At 41.1% G+C, this 13,502-nt stretch overlaps 1 protein-coding gene across 4 annotated transcripts in view; it reads right to left on the bottom strand.

The window, feature by feature from the left end:
• Positions 1 to 220: 220 nt before the first annotated feature.
• csnk1a1 (casein kinase 1 alpha 1) overlaps positions 221 to 13,502 on the bottom strand; it is a 29,093-nt gene continuing 15,811 nt past the window's right edge. Inside the window, exons 5-11 of one of the 4 annotated variants that reach the window (XM_022757071.1) lie at positions 11,059 to 11,142; positions 6,728 to 6,867; positions 6,438 to 6,516; positions 6,180 to 6,254; positions 5,989 to 6,095; positions 5,263 to 5,411; positions 221 to 1,030 (exon numbers count right to left, since the gene is read on the bottom strand). In XM_022757071.1, coding sequence (XP_022612792.1) covers positions 1,023 to 1,030; positions 5,263 to 5,411; positions 5,989 to 6,095; positions 6,180 to 6,254; positions 6,438 to 6,516; positions 6,728 to 6,867; positions 11,059 to 11,142 — 642 coding nt within the window. In that variant the 3' untranslated portion in view covers positions 221 to 1,022. Of the gene's footprint in view, positions 1,031 to 5,257; positions 5,412 to 5,988; positions 6,096 to 6,179; positions 6,255 to 6,437; positions 6,517 to 6,727; positions 6,868 to 11,058; positions 11,143 to 13,502 lie in introns of those variants that run through there. The other 3 variants (XM_022757073.1, XM_022757074.1, XM_022757072.1) reach the window with 3 other exon arrangements.

Raw genomic sequence — 13,502 nt, 5'->3', positions numbered from 1 at the left:
TGGGCAGGAGATCCCTGCAGGACACCATCTCCCGACTCATCAGGAGCATGCCCAGATGTTGTCAGAGTGTATACAGGCACACGGGGACCGTACACACTACTGAGTCACATTATGAGTGTTGTGTTGTTAAAGCCATGTGTGCAACATGAAAAGATCAATCAGCTGTGGAGAGAGATCAGACACAATGGTGCAGGTGTTTGTAATGACTTGTGCCTGGGAGTCTGAGTTATGTAAGGTTTTTATTGGTATTTTTGGAGAAGACCATAGGTTTTACAACAGATTTAATAATAATTCAGAGCTCTAAAGAAAGAGGGAGAGAGCCAGAGTATCATTCTACCATTGACTGTTGCCATCAGCTGCTTATATTGTCAACAGGCAAACTCCTAATCACCATAGGAAAACAAAAAGAAAACAAGAAAAAAAACATTTTGATTTTTTAAGTAAATAACATCCAGGGTTGCATCATTCAGTTATTTGAGAAAGAAAAAGGGAGAACAGTTCTCAGGTTTACATGTTTTAACATTTGCTTGGTAAAAGGAGGGAGTGAAATAATTAAGGAGTGAAGAGGGAAAGATGCTGAGATGTTTCCACTGGGGGAGAAACGGAGGGTCAGCTGACTATCTTCTTAACTTCAGTTTCCAGAGAAACCTTACAAAAAGTCAACACTGAAAGGAGGACAGACGGAGGGAAGGATGGATGGGGCAGGGGCGTGTGTGTGCGTATCTGTGTGTGTGAGTGCGTGTGTGCATGTGTGAGTGTATGTGTAGGGTGGGGTAGGGGGCTACAGCCTCCACATCCAAAAAACCTTTTTCTTTCGGAGTGGAGAGTTTTATTATATATACATATGAATATATAGATAACACAGCTGACAAAGGCGTGTAAATCTATACATTTCCATTACATAGATAGTTATTATGGAAGGAGAGACACAGACTTTCTGTTTGTCGCTTGTCCAGGAAGAGAGAGACTTGTTGGCCCTGGTCACCAACGCTTTCTGCAGCTCGGCTCTGGGCAGAGAGCTCTCAGAAACCTACAGACACACAGAGACACAGCAGCAGTGTTAGCTCAGTGGGAACACACGCACACACACACACAGTGAACAACCTCAGGAGTAGGTTAGAGGTCTGACAGCAGCAGGTCAGAACTGAAGACCAGCACAGAACAGGGAGGAAGGTCAGGAACAGGCTCCTGAAAAGGTGAGAACATCATGACACAGGCAGTTATGTTCCGCAGTCCAGTGTCATAAAACACATTCAAATATGTCCTACAGTAGTTTAGCTAAGAGTTTAAGACAACATGTCAGGACTTTTTCTTGTTGGTACTTCATTTATCCCAGTGCTTTTTACAGAGAGCCACATGCTCTGATAGATGACTGCACCAGACTTTAACAGAACATTATGAGGGAGGCCCTGACATGAAGGCAGCTGAACCTGTGCTGTCTGCACTCCTCACTCAGCTCCTCATCATAGAGAACAGTCTCATCCACACTGCACAGAGACGTCACCACACACACACTGCTCCTGTCGTTCAGCGTTTGCATTCATGAGCCACATGGAGTTATGTATACAGCACCTTTCCCACAGAATCAAACTGTATTTGTGGCGGTGTGGTGTCATAGCAACGTCACTGTTAAGTCCTGTTTGACAGAGAAAATAAAATTCAACTGTGTTGTTTCAGTTTCTGAGGGAAGACAAAGCTGTTGCTGTGACTCATGCAGGCTGCTTCAGTAGTTATATTATAGTCTGATTTTACCCTGTCTGAATGATCTGTGTCTTTGTACAAACTATGTTTCATTTGTAAAAAGATCTCTCTTGAAAAAAGAGTATAAGAGAAGTATTTAAGCTTCAATAAAAGAATAAAGCATCCGTTATGTCTGATCAGTGACTGACCTGCTGAAGCCTCGACTGAACACCACCAGTGACAGAGCAACCTGTTACACCAGTGCAGCGAAGTGCTGCACAAACCCATGACTTACAATTACGGTGGCCCTGAGGCACCAAACAGCAAGATTTGACAAAACAACAAAACCAAGAGAAAAGATTTCACTGAACAGGAGGAGGTGGAGAAACAATTCTTGTTTGTGATTGGACATAATTTCATCAAGATCGGCAAGCAATACTTTATGGAGGTGAACATCTCTAGCTACACTGTCTGACCATGGTGCACTGTGGGACGTTTCTTTCTTTCCTCTGATTTATTCACAACAACTGAGCACAGCCACTGACTCTAAGTTTACACTGTGGCATAAGCTGGAGGAGGAGGAGCCACCTGGGACACTGAAGAATATATGTCACCTCCATCAAAGGAAGACTGGCTGAAGATGTCAGAGGGACAACTGACTTACATCACGACATTGTAACACAGGCACCAGCTTCATTTGGATATAATTATAAAAAAGGTCCTTTTTCTCTGTTACTGGCAATGATAGGTGGTGATTACATGTCTGTGGGTGCGTCAGAGGAAAGGCGTGGCCTTCAACACTCCTCCTGTGGCCGAACCCTAGACCAAACCTTTCTGATGAGAAGCAGACGTTCAGCTCCAGTCGGTCTCCAGCTCGTCTGTTGGTGAAACTACTCAACCGCAGACAGTTGGTGAACTCGTCTGTGTTGTCTGCAGAGTGAAACTCTGAATCTCTGCTGGTTCGTTGTCATGTTTTCAAACATTTAAATTCATCCAAAATTAATATATTTATCTATTTAATTTCTGTTTTTTTTCACCATTTAGTTTTATTTCTTTCAATATGTATTTAAGTTAAATACCACTTTTCTCTCTGGTCCATGTGTGTGAGAATCATGATAATTACTTGTATTTATATATTACGTCTGTATGTTATAATAACATGTCATTGACACTCTGAGCCTCATTTCAGTTGGATTTATGTTAATTTAACTGCCACACAGACTGAGGTCATCATACAACTGCACCCTGGATATAAACATACACAAATATGGTGGACACTTTCTTTTCACTATATTTCACCATGTTGAGAAAAACCTCCCGTTGTCCTGGGGGCCAATGAAAACAGGATGTAAATTAATTCTGGGACATGAGATATTTTATTTATCTTGCAGGTCATTTTGAATGATTTTAATAATAAAAACAAAGACTTTAAATTCAGGGCGGTCCACATTCACTTCAGGACAATTCTGGGAGGATGAAGGTGAAGATAATTAAGAGCCCTGGTTGTTGATTGACGATTAAAACTTAACGGGACCATCTCCTGTCTTTACTGCGGTAAAGCTGCAGTGGACAGCTGGAAGGTTTGCATTGAGAGCTGTAGCTGTAGCTGCCCTTGCTCTCCTTGTTGCCATTGGCAACATGTCTGCCTCTGTGAAGACAATAGAGCCAGTGCCCACTCTGTGAAAACACACAGTGTGTGTGTGTTTTAGTGGGAAACAACTGAAAACATAACTTGTTTGAGAAAAACTCCAAAGAGCACCTGTTTGAGTTTTCTCAAACAAGTTATGTTTCTGTGTTTTAGTTTTATTATTTTTCTGTTTGGCTGTTTACCTGAGCTTTAGAAACTACGAAACTCTGTTGGAGGTGTTTTGCAGGTCCTTAATGCTCCACATAAGGCACATTAACAGAAAGGATATGTGGTAGTTGACAGATCCACTGGTTAAAGAGTGACTCGTCTGACCATGTGACCGGACCCACAGCTTCATCGGTTCTACTAGAGATGGGCACACTATGTAGTGCTACTGAGGTCCTCAAAAATTCATGTCATTAATGAGCAACCTGAAAATCAAAGTAGGTGAGAAACAGCAGCTGTGGAAGAAACTAAATCTTTTATTTAGTTCTTCATGTCATGTTAGTCTGTGTAATTCATGGAGCCATCTAATGAAAAAGAACAGGGAGTTGTGTCAGTGTTTCTGTGGTTGCTCTAACAGAGTTAACTCAGCCCGTGTCTTGGGTCAAGTGCTGGTAACACACATTAAGATTTTTATGTATCTCTATTTATCTGAAAATATCCCGATTTATATCCCGTCAGACAAGTTCACCTGTGATTATGCTGATGTAACTGACAGCAGCTAATTCATACTTTTCTAAATAAAAATCACAGCAGTGTTATTTGGAGCCTGTGAGGTGCATCTTGAAGGACCTGGCCTTAGTCCACATTTCACTTTTACTGTCAAATTCTGATGTGGCAAATCTACACTAACCACAGCTCCTCACACATGGTCACATGACCTACTGACATAATTAGAGACAAAATTAGATATGATTAGTTTCCCTCTTTTTTCTTCCCCTTTATTATTTTTAATTTAACTCATATTTTACCAACATTTGCTTTATACATTTAGAAATGTTGATTTTTTTTAATAAAACAGCTGTTAGACTTAGCAACACTCCAGTTGTTGTATGAGACAGTGATATGTGGGTAGAGACTGAGAATCCTACTCATGTTAAACTGAACACAGTGTGAAGAGATGAAGATACCTGGTTGCATCAGCAGGATATTGCTGTTTGTCATTCATTCATGTTACATGGCCTCTTCAAAACTTGTTTCACTTCTAGTTGCCTCGTCTATTTATCTGTGAGAATTTGTGTTTGAAATCTTTCTGAGCCAATTACACAGCAGCTCTTTGCCCTCAGTATTTTCCATCTTACTGTTTTCCAACTTCTGCATAAGTTGACATCACATGATTTTATTCCAGCCCCAAGGGACCAATATTCCTCAGACTGTTGTTCCTAATGAGCCGCACCTGGTCTCCGTCAGCTCGACACCAGGTGTAGGTCATTAATGTCGGAGTCAAACAGCACGAGAAACAAGTGTTAAGTAAGAAGGGAAAACAAACATTATCTAGTTTGTAGAGGGAATGTTAATAGAGGCTGCAGAAGAGTCAGAGGAGTGATGAGAGCGAGTTGAGACAGTGTCACAGTGGAGAGAGCCTGTTGTCCAGCCCCAACAAAGGAACAGAATAGCATGGCAGCAAAGTTAGTAGTCAAATTCCCCAAGGACGTCTTTGCTTCTGCAAGACAGACCAATTGTATCTAATTCTTTTCTTTTGAATTTCTGTTCTTTTAGGGTGCCTCCTCAAACTTATAATGCTGTTTGGCTTCATCATTCCAACAGGAATCATACGATTTTATTTTTTCTTTTCATTTCCAATTTAGTGTTTTTGTTCCTTTAATAAAAAAGGACCACTGGGGTGTAGGTTAGGGAATAAAACAATATCTAATAGTCCTAAATACAATACTGAATGAATATATGAGCAATTGGTGTCTGTAAAAAACGTCGCTTGGCTGTTTGCTACTAACCTTTCATGTTAGGCTTGGGTTTGTCAGTTTGCTTGCCTGTGGGGGTTTGTGCCTGCTGGCCCTGGCCCCCGGAGGAGGCCCCCTGCTGGGCTGCTTTCTGTTTCAGCATGGTCCAGTCAAATGTGTAGTCATACTGGTGGTTCAGAGTCCTGAAACACACAGAAACAGGTTATCAGTATATTCCTAACAATCGGCAGGTTATAGAAGGACAGTAGGAGGATAGAAAAGAAGGAATGAAAACAACAGCAGACAGAAAGAAGTAAGAGCTAGAGACAGAAGGAAGCAAAGTAGAAATCATAGTAGGAGGAAAATAAACTTATATAGTACAAATTACTTCATGCAGCTTGATTTGTTCATGTTTTTATAGTCAAAGAACAGAAGTGAACAAAAAGAAAAACAGTGACAAAAAAGAGAAATTAGTGCTTTCAGGAGTAGTGTTTACCAACTCTAATAAAAGGCTGTAAAAAGTAATGAAACAAGAGTACATGTCAGAACCTACTGGAAGCATATCAGCAGCTAACAGATAACAGCTGTTCATCAACATAAACTTCTCTACAGTCTAGCCGTTTGTCAAACTTGTGGATTTCACATTAATTAGCTGAAATCCTTAGCCACAGCAGCGGCTAGCAAGTGAGGACCGAAGCTAATAACTGATCCACTGTGAAAATTCGTCCTCAGATTCAGTCCAGTACAGAAGGAAGACCTGAATCAACACTGTGTGTTTACCTGAAGAGGATGCGGAACAGTTGGCGCAGGTACATGTAGTCTGGAGCCTCCTCAAAGCGCAAGCCGCGGCAGTAGTTCAGATACATGGCAAACTCTGCTGGGAAACCCTGAAACATGCATTCATACCACTGAGTCGAGTGGATGTGTAGTAAGACGAGCTGCACCACTGGTCCAGTTTAATGTGCTCTTACCTTACAAAGGACCTCAACAGGGGTGGACATCTTTTTCTCTGAGATCTTCTCATATTTCTGCTTCTTCGTGGCAGCCTTCAAACACACAGAACCATTACCAAAGCTGCTGGTAACACACCAACACAACACTCAAACATCTTTACAGACTCTCTGATATTGACGCTGGTCATTAATGCTTATATACTGCTTATTAAGCATACATAAACAGTTCAAGAGTAGAGATGGGCAAAGACCATTCAGTCAGTTTTGCTTTCATACCTTTAGTCCCTGCCACGGCAGACTGGTTCTGTTGAAGTACATCAGCACGTAGCCTAGTGACTCCATGTCATCACGGCGACTGGAGACGACAACAATGTTATTTGTTGAGTACAGAAACTGAGCATCATATCTTCTGACACATCAAAGAATAACGCAGAGTAGATATTTCATTTGTTACTGTCATGGAAACTAGAAAAAACAGAGCAACATTTCAATTCCTGGCTTGATTTCTAGAAACATTGTTGATTCAAAGTCGCCTTTGAGAACAGATATGAAATGTGTGCACGGACCTCTGTTCAATGCCCAGGTGTGCATTGATGGAGGCATAACGTGCTGTGCCAGTCAGGTTCTTGTCTTCTCTGTAGGGGATGTGCTGTCGTGTTCGGTTGTCTCGGTACTTCTTCGCCAAACCAAAGTCAATAAGGAACAACTGATGGAGAGGGAGACAACACATGGAGGTTATCTGTCAGTGACATCCCAGAGAACAGGGACAACAATCCACAGTTCATCAGAAATGAATGAATGAACTAAAACTTGTCTTCACCTCAAACTGAAAATGTGATGAATCAAAAACAGGTATGCAGTGATTGAGCCAATCCTTGTGACAACAGTAACGTGTAGAGGAGAAAAGGTGTCATGGCAACAGCTACGTCCCTAAAACATGAAGTCAGCCCTCAGAGCTTGAGTGTAGCAGCAGTTCTGACACCTTGATAATGCTAACCCACCCCATGTGACTATGACAGCTGCAGGTGTTAACTTAATTCATGTACAATATGATGCACTGTTCTAATCATTGAAGCAGAGAGGAATACAAACTCAAGTTATCATCACTCCATTAGAACACATCATCTTTAGTCTTTAGGCGGTAAGACTACACTGAGTCAAAGGCCTTTATTAAATGGCTGAAAAAACTAGAGGCTACAAAAGATGGAGCACAGTGAACACTATGCTGTATGGCTGACTGAGTGGCTCACTGTCCAGTTAGGCAGCTGCTTTCCTGAAGCTGTGCTGTTTGTTAGACCCTCTGATACTACTGCCACTTCGTCACACAGATTTTGGAAAGGCTGTGTATGTGGAGAACTGGGGCCAGTTTCACAAAGATATTTCAGACTGGTCTGAAGTGTTGGGCCAGTCCTAATGTTGCTCATAGATCAGTCTGATGTTTGTCAGACTGTTTCACAAAAATAAAAACGGAGTAATTTTAAGCCAAAAACATTAGACACCTTGCCCAAGGTCAACTCAGGCCTAAGATCAATGTTACCATGGTAATCAGTGACACCTGCGCTGACCCAACAGGAAAACATGGCTCATATATGTGGTTTGCTAACATTGTTAAGGAGAGAGCAATGAGATGGGAATGTTTTAGAGACCAAGCTTTTTCTTTTATTGTTTCACTCTCACTGAATTTCCAAAGTAAAACATCCTTGTAACTGTTGAATTCTTCCAAAAGACAAACATTTTCTGCTGGATGCAGTTTCCTCAGTGGCCATTTTTTATGTTGGAAAAAAAAAAAAAAAAAAAAAAAAAAATATATATATATAATATATAATATAATATATATATATATTATATATATATATATATATATATATATATAGTACCACAGTCCGGCTTAAGATAGTCAAGACCTAAAGTGCTTTGTGCAACAGATGAATTTAGACTCAGGCATCTGAAGTCTGACTGATTGTTATATTTAAGACACAGTCAGAGTCTGTCTTTGTGAAACCGTCCCCTGAACTGCTGACTTTTTATCAATCAAACTGAATGATGTGATTGTTAATGAATCACAAGTTTAAGCACAGCAAACATCCAAGGTACACTCAGTGGTCATGCACAAGATGAACACAAAGAGACACACTAAACCCAGCCCAACCTCATCATGCCTGTGTGCTAACTGCTATTCTAAACAACAGTCAACCAGGATTTACCCCCCACCCCTTCAAAAAAAGGACCAAGAGTGGACTCTGAAGCCCCTATTCCACTGGTCAAAAAACCTGCTAAGACCCGCCAACATCAGGCGTTTGTTGTCAATAGAAAAGGGTTTAATCGGCATTCACACCCAGGTCAAATGACTGCAGTAGACATGGGTATTTATCGGCTTTAGCTCCGAACGGCTCTGATTGGTATTGGTGTAAACACAACACTCAGATGAGTCCGATAATTTTTGCCCCTTTTCCTGCTGTAACGCTGCGGAGCACAGACACTGTACACAGACCTGTCACCTGCCCAGGCGCTGTTAAACCAGAAACACTACACAGGGATGAAAGAGTGAGCGCAGCTTCAAAGTAAGTTTTTAAAACACAATCACTGTTCGAAGCGTCTCACATAGAGGCTCTGACACTTTTTGATGAGTTCCAACATGAGGATGAAATGTGACAGATCTGTTTTACGAGTTTGCACAGCAGCTAGCAGCTCACTCTCTCTCCCCTGCTTGTGTGTGTGCTCTGTAAGTGCATGTGATGACTCCTTGCAGTCCGCCTGAACAGAAAGGCAAACTCAACTGGCAGTGGAAAAGGGGTCAATTGGATTTTATTAGCAGGTTTACCCGCGCTTAGAAAACCCGTTTATACCAACTAATTTTGGTGGAAAAAGGGTATGAGACTACAAATGTTATCCTGCCTCAGCTGCATACAAGACTAGCCATGTTGGCCCATGATCCACAGCCAGTCACTGTTTGCCAGAGCAGTCGCTGTGAAAAGCAGTGTGTTACTGGGTAAGGCCAGAGAACACACCTCTGCAGCGAGTCTGTTTAATCTCATTTTAAGATTAATATCACACACCACACTCCAGGTTTACAGACTGCTGTTGTTAAAAACACAGCAACAACAGGTACATGTAGTGATGTGAAGGTATAATCTCCCAAATATCTGACACACAAGTGTCCTGATGTATTTTAATAGTGTGTGCCATGTTGTTTGCGACACATGTCCACATTACGCTCTTCATACAAAACATGGCACGAGAGCTTCTATTGCCAATACTTTAGAGAACAGGATAAATATTGAGGCAGCGTCCTACACTGAAGCAGAAAGCTGTGAGATCCAACTTCCAGACAACAGCTGACTCAAGACCTTGACAGGAAGTGTCAATGGGAACACAACCAGGAGTCAATGAGAAGGTACAAAGTCCCTTCTCCCCAAACTCTATGCACTACTACTAAAAAGTGGTTTACCACGAGGCTCACATTATACTGCCACATCCTATGTCCACACACTGGAACATGCTATGACCATGACGATCTGGAGGAGCAGCTTACACAGATTCAGACAAACTACAGGTCAACGTCTCCCCAGTTCACCTGAGACACATCATAACACTGACTAATCCACCATCTTTTTCAACCGTCTAATTACTAGTTACTCACAAAGTAGGCTGTTTTAGGGGCCTATTTACCTATCTTCATTTTAAATGTACTATTAGAGTTTGTTGAAGCCCTGGATGGAGCTAAGCTTTCCAGTTTGTGTAAATCCGGCTTCAGGCTAAGATGTATATACAGTGCTGACAGTGGGTCCATTCATCAACTCATCATGCACCACACCAGTAAAATTTTAAATACAACAAAAACAAATTTAAAAAAAGAGAAAATCCAGTTAATACTTCTAAATACAGATTGAAACACATAGAACTGAATCAAAAATGGCCTGATCTACCTGAAGCAGCAGAAGCAGCAGCAGCAAATGTGAGAGGCTAATTCCTCCTGCTAAAGCATGTGGTGTTTACATTGGCCTGAGAACAGTCTGAGGAACCTTCAGGAGGAGAACGCTGTGGTTAGGTTTGTCACGCAACTTTCAAGAAACTTTAAAAGCATAGGGCGTGGGGGCTGTGGTGCGGACTGCTCACCAGCTGCCTAATGAAAGCCCTGTGGGGCTACTGCTACAGGGAAGTGAGTGACACCAACAGAAAATTGGACTGCACATCAAGTAAAGACATTAAAGTTTTGAAAGGGAATTAGGTTCTTAACATTCTGGCAGTCATCAGACACCACTGTTAAATCACATCTATCTAAAACACTGCTGTTCTTATGTGCAGCTTTCAGTTCCACTGGCACTTTGTGAAAGGAGTCATGCAAATACAGATATATAGTTAAACTTTTACATGTTTTATAAAATGATGTGAATAATATCAGTATCATTAGTTGTCTAAAGTTTTTCAATAAGATTTTCTGTTCATCCTTTTATTCATCCACATGGTTTCTAATTAAACATCAGTTCTGGGTGCCACATTTCTAAATCTGTTACCTAATAATACAAGGATTGGATTATATTAACAGAGACCAGGCTTAATATGAATTAGTTTAGAATGAATCAGGACAAACGTCACATTAAAGAGACAGGAACTGGTATTTAATTCAGGAAAAGAAGCCATTTGATTGGAGGGACAGGGACCCCTTTTTACAGCAAATGGGGACAATAACTACTCCCTTGGCAAGGCTAATGGAAAGTTTGGTTTCCTCTTCCACTATAATGAAGTGCAGACTGGGTGGAGGAGTACATACTTTGGGTATTATGAGTGCAAGATGGGTGCTGGTGGTCTGATTCACTTTAAACCAGTGTAGTTAGGTATGATTGCAAAGCGACAACTGCTGTTGTGAGGCAGCTGGTGTTGTGGTAAAAGTTCACACCTGGTTTAATCCTGAGAAAGATGGGTCCTGAGAAGAGCTAACAGCCAAGCTTCTTTTCCTCTTCCCCACTGACGAGTCTAAACACTAGGGCAGACAGTAGAGGGGCAGGGGTCAAAATCACACAGCCTCTATCCACCTTCAGTCACAGTTAGCATGAGTACAACAGGCACTTCTGGTTGCACCCACATGGTTTGCTCCCTTTGATACAACTAACAGTGTCCTGTACAGCTGGGATATGACCTCCTCCTGTACATCCAAGACTGGACCTACACAGGCGAAGAAATCCACTTTAAATCTTTGTGGTACAGATGTGATCATTCTGGCCATCAGTCCAGAAGAAACCACGTGGCTGTGATTTGCTTCTGTCAGGACGACCGTGGAAAGATCAACCCTGTACAACAAGAGGCCAAAAGTGTCTCTTGTTGAAGCTTCAATATCATGTCCGACAGAGACAATAAAGGCCAGTGCAGACAGGCAACACCATGGCTCAGAAAAGACCTTTGGGACGGGAAGGGGGTGGGGGGTGGGGGTCAGCAGATAGTAAGGAGTCCATGGTTGTCCTTTCGCCACCAGCAAAACAACGAATGCATATCAAATATCTGCTGACTAAGAAGGCTTTAAGAGTCCTCTGAGGGGTGATGTATTATTTTAATCAAGTTGTTCACAGGCCACCATCAACATAGGGAGAGTTCCTGTCTCTTGTTTACATGAGAAACTTTGATAGTATGCAACCAAACAGCAAATAATGGGTTAAGTCTATACAGTAGAATAGGGTTAGTATTGGGAGAAAAGTTGATGATAATCCTGTTGTAAACTGTCTAATCATCTGTATCACACCGAGATGAGCTCTGATGTTCTGAGCCTTACCAAATGTTTACTAACTATAATATTGTGATGGTTTATTACAGAGCTCATTAGTATTTTAGAAACCAACAAATTAAAATAGTACACACACATGTAAATTACTTCTACACTTACTTGGCTACATCATAAGCTACACAAACAGCAGCAGTCCCAGCTTCAGGACTAAGAAAGTTTATACTCGGCAAATGTCTTTTCTAAAACATGTAGGTCCTGGCACTGTTCTCAGTGCTGATCCCAGAACTACGTTTACTAAGTTATCTTGTTAACTCTGCAAAGCTTCCACAAATCTGAGACATGGACTCATTAACCCGTTTTTAAAACGAGCACAGGAGAGCCCCACATCATACTGAGCCCTAGCCTAACCTGATGACATCACTGTATGTGTACAAGTTATGGTTAAAACCAACAGCAGAGGGAGAATGTGAGATAACTTGTTGACCAACAACAGTGTTTCTCACACATATATTTTATATCAAAGGTTGCCAGAGTATATTTGGCGACCATTTATGCATTTTTTTTTTTAATCCGTCCGAGAGAACGACGCCAACCGTGATTGATTAATCTCCCCTCACTCTACCCCTCCTGTTCGTTCTGCTATCACAAGAAAGGTCTACTGACAATCGCACATGCTCTACAGAGAAACACACAGAGAGACAGAGAAAAAAAAAAGAGAGAGAGAGAGAGAGAGAGAGAGAGAGAGAGAGAGAGAGAGAGAAAGGTTAGAAGACGCAGATATTTTACAAGCATGGTCCCTACACACTCTCACTCAGAGATGGAGTGTAACTAAATAAAGAGGGTCTCTTTATTTAGGGGAACAGCAAGCTTTGGGACGCCCTCACTTTTCTTTGATGGAATCAGGAAATTCATTTTACCCAAAATATTGTGATTAAATCAATATTTCTGTAAAGAATAATCTTATACACAGCATTAACAAAGATGTAGGTCTGTGGGCAATGACATGGGCCTCATCACTTTGATGGCACAGTGAGCTTGTGAAAGGAAAATTAACTGAATAAATAAAAATTCACTCACGTGCCTCTTTGGCCGCATTTCTTTTGGCTGAACATGTTTTCGTTTGCTGTCTTAATCTAATTATATCATTTTTTCCACAGTTTATTTTTCAAATATCAAGTAAAAAACAAAAAAAAAAAAAAAAAAAAAACACGGCCCATTTTTCGGGTACACAGCGGCATGTTCATTCCAAAATACATGTAACCTCTAATTTCATCATGTGTGCATGAGAATAGTCTATTGAATGTCTGTCTGAGGCAATTGTTTGAATGAAACACTTTATATGTTACCGCTGTGCACTGTTTTTGTTCTTGTCTAAGATAGAGGATAACAGAAAATGAAATTTGACAAAAAATTAACATCTGAAGTATTTAAGCATTGAAGAACGCATTGTATTTCTGGTAATTTGGTCTCCGGCTCTTTTGTCTGTTAAAAATATGGCCTTTTTAAAAAAATGTTTTTCAATCAGCAGACAAAGATTCTATGTGTTAAGTTAAACGTACGAGTGCAGCATGGCTTTGAGTCCGGGATGGATGAAATGCCATATACCTACTAAGGACAAGGATTAA

This window comes from Seriola dumerili, unplaced genomic scaffold, assembly GCF_002260705.1.
Source record: "Seriola dumerili isolate Sdu_G_001 unplaced genomic scaffold, Sdu_1.0 BDQW01000264.1, whole genome shotgun sequence".
Lineage (NCBI taxonomy): Eukaryota > Metazoa > Chordata > Actinopteri > Carangiformes > Carangidae > Seriola > Seriola dumerili.
The sequence above is the reverse complement of the archived record's forward strand: the minus strand, read 5'-3'. Positions and strand labels throughout refer to the sequence as shown.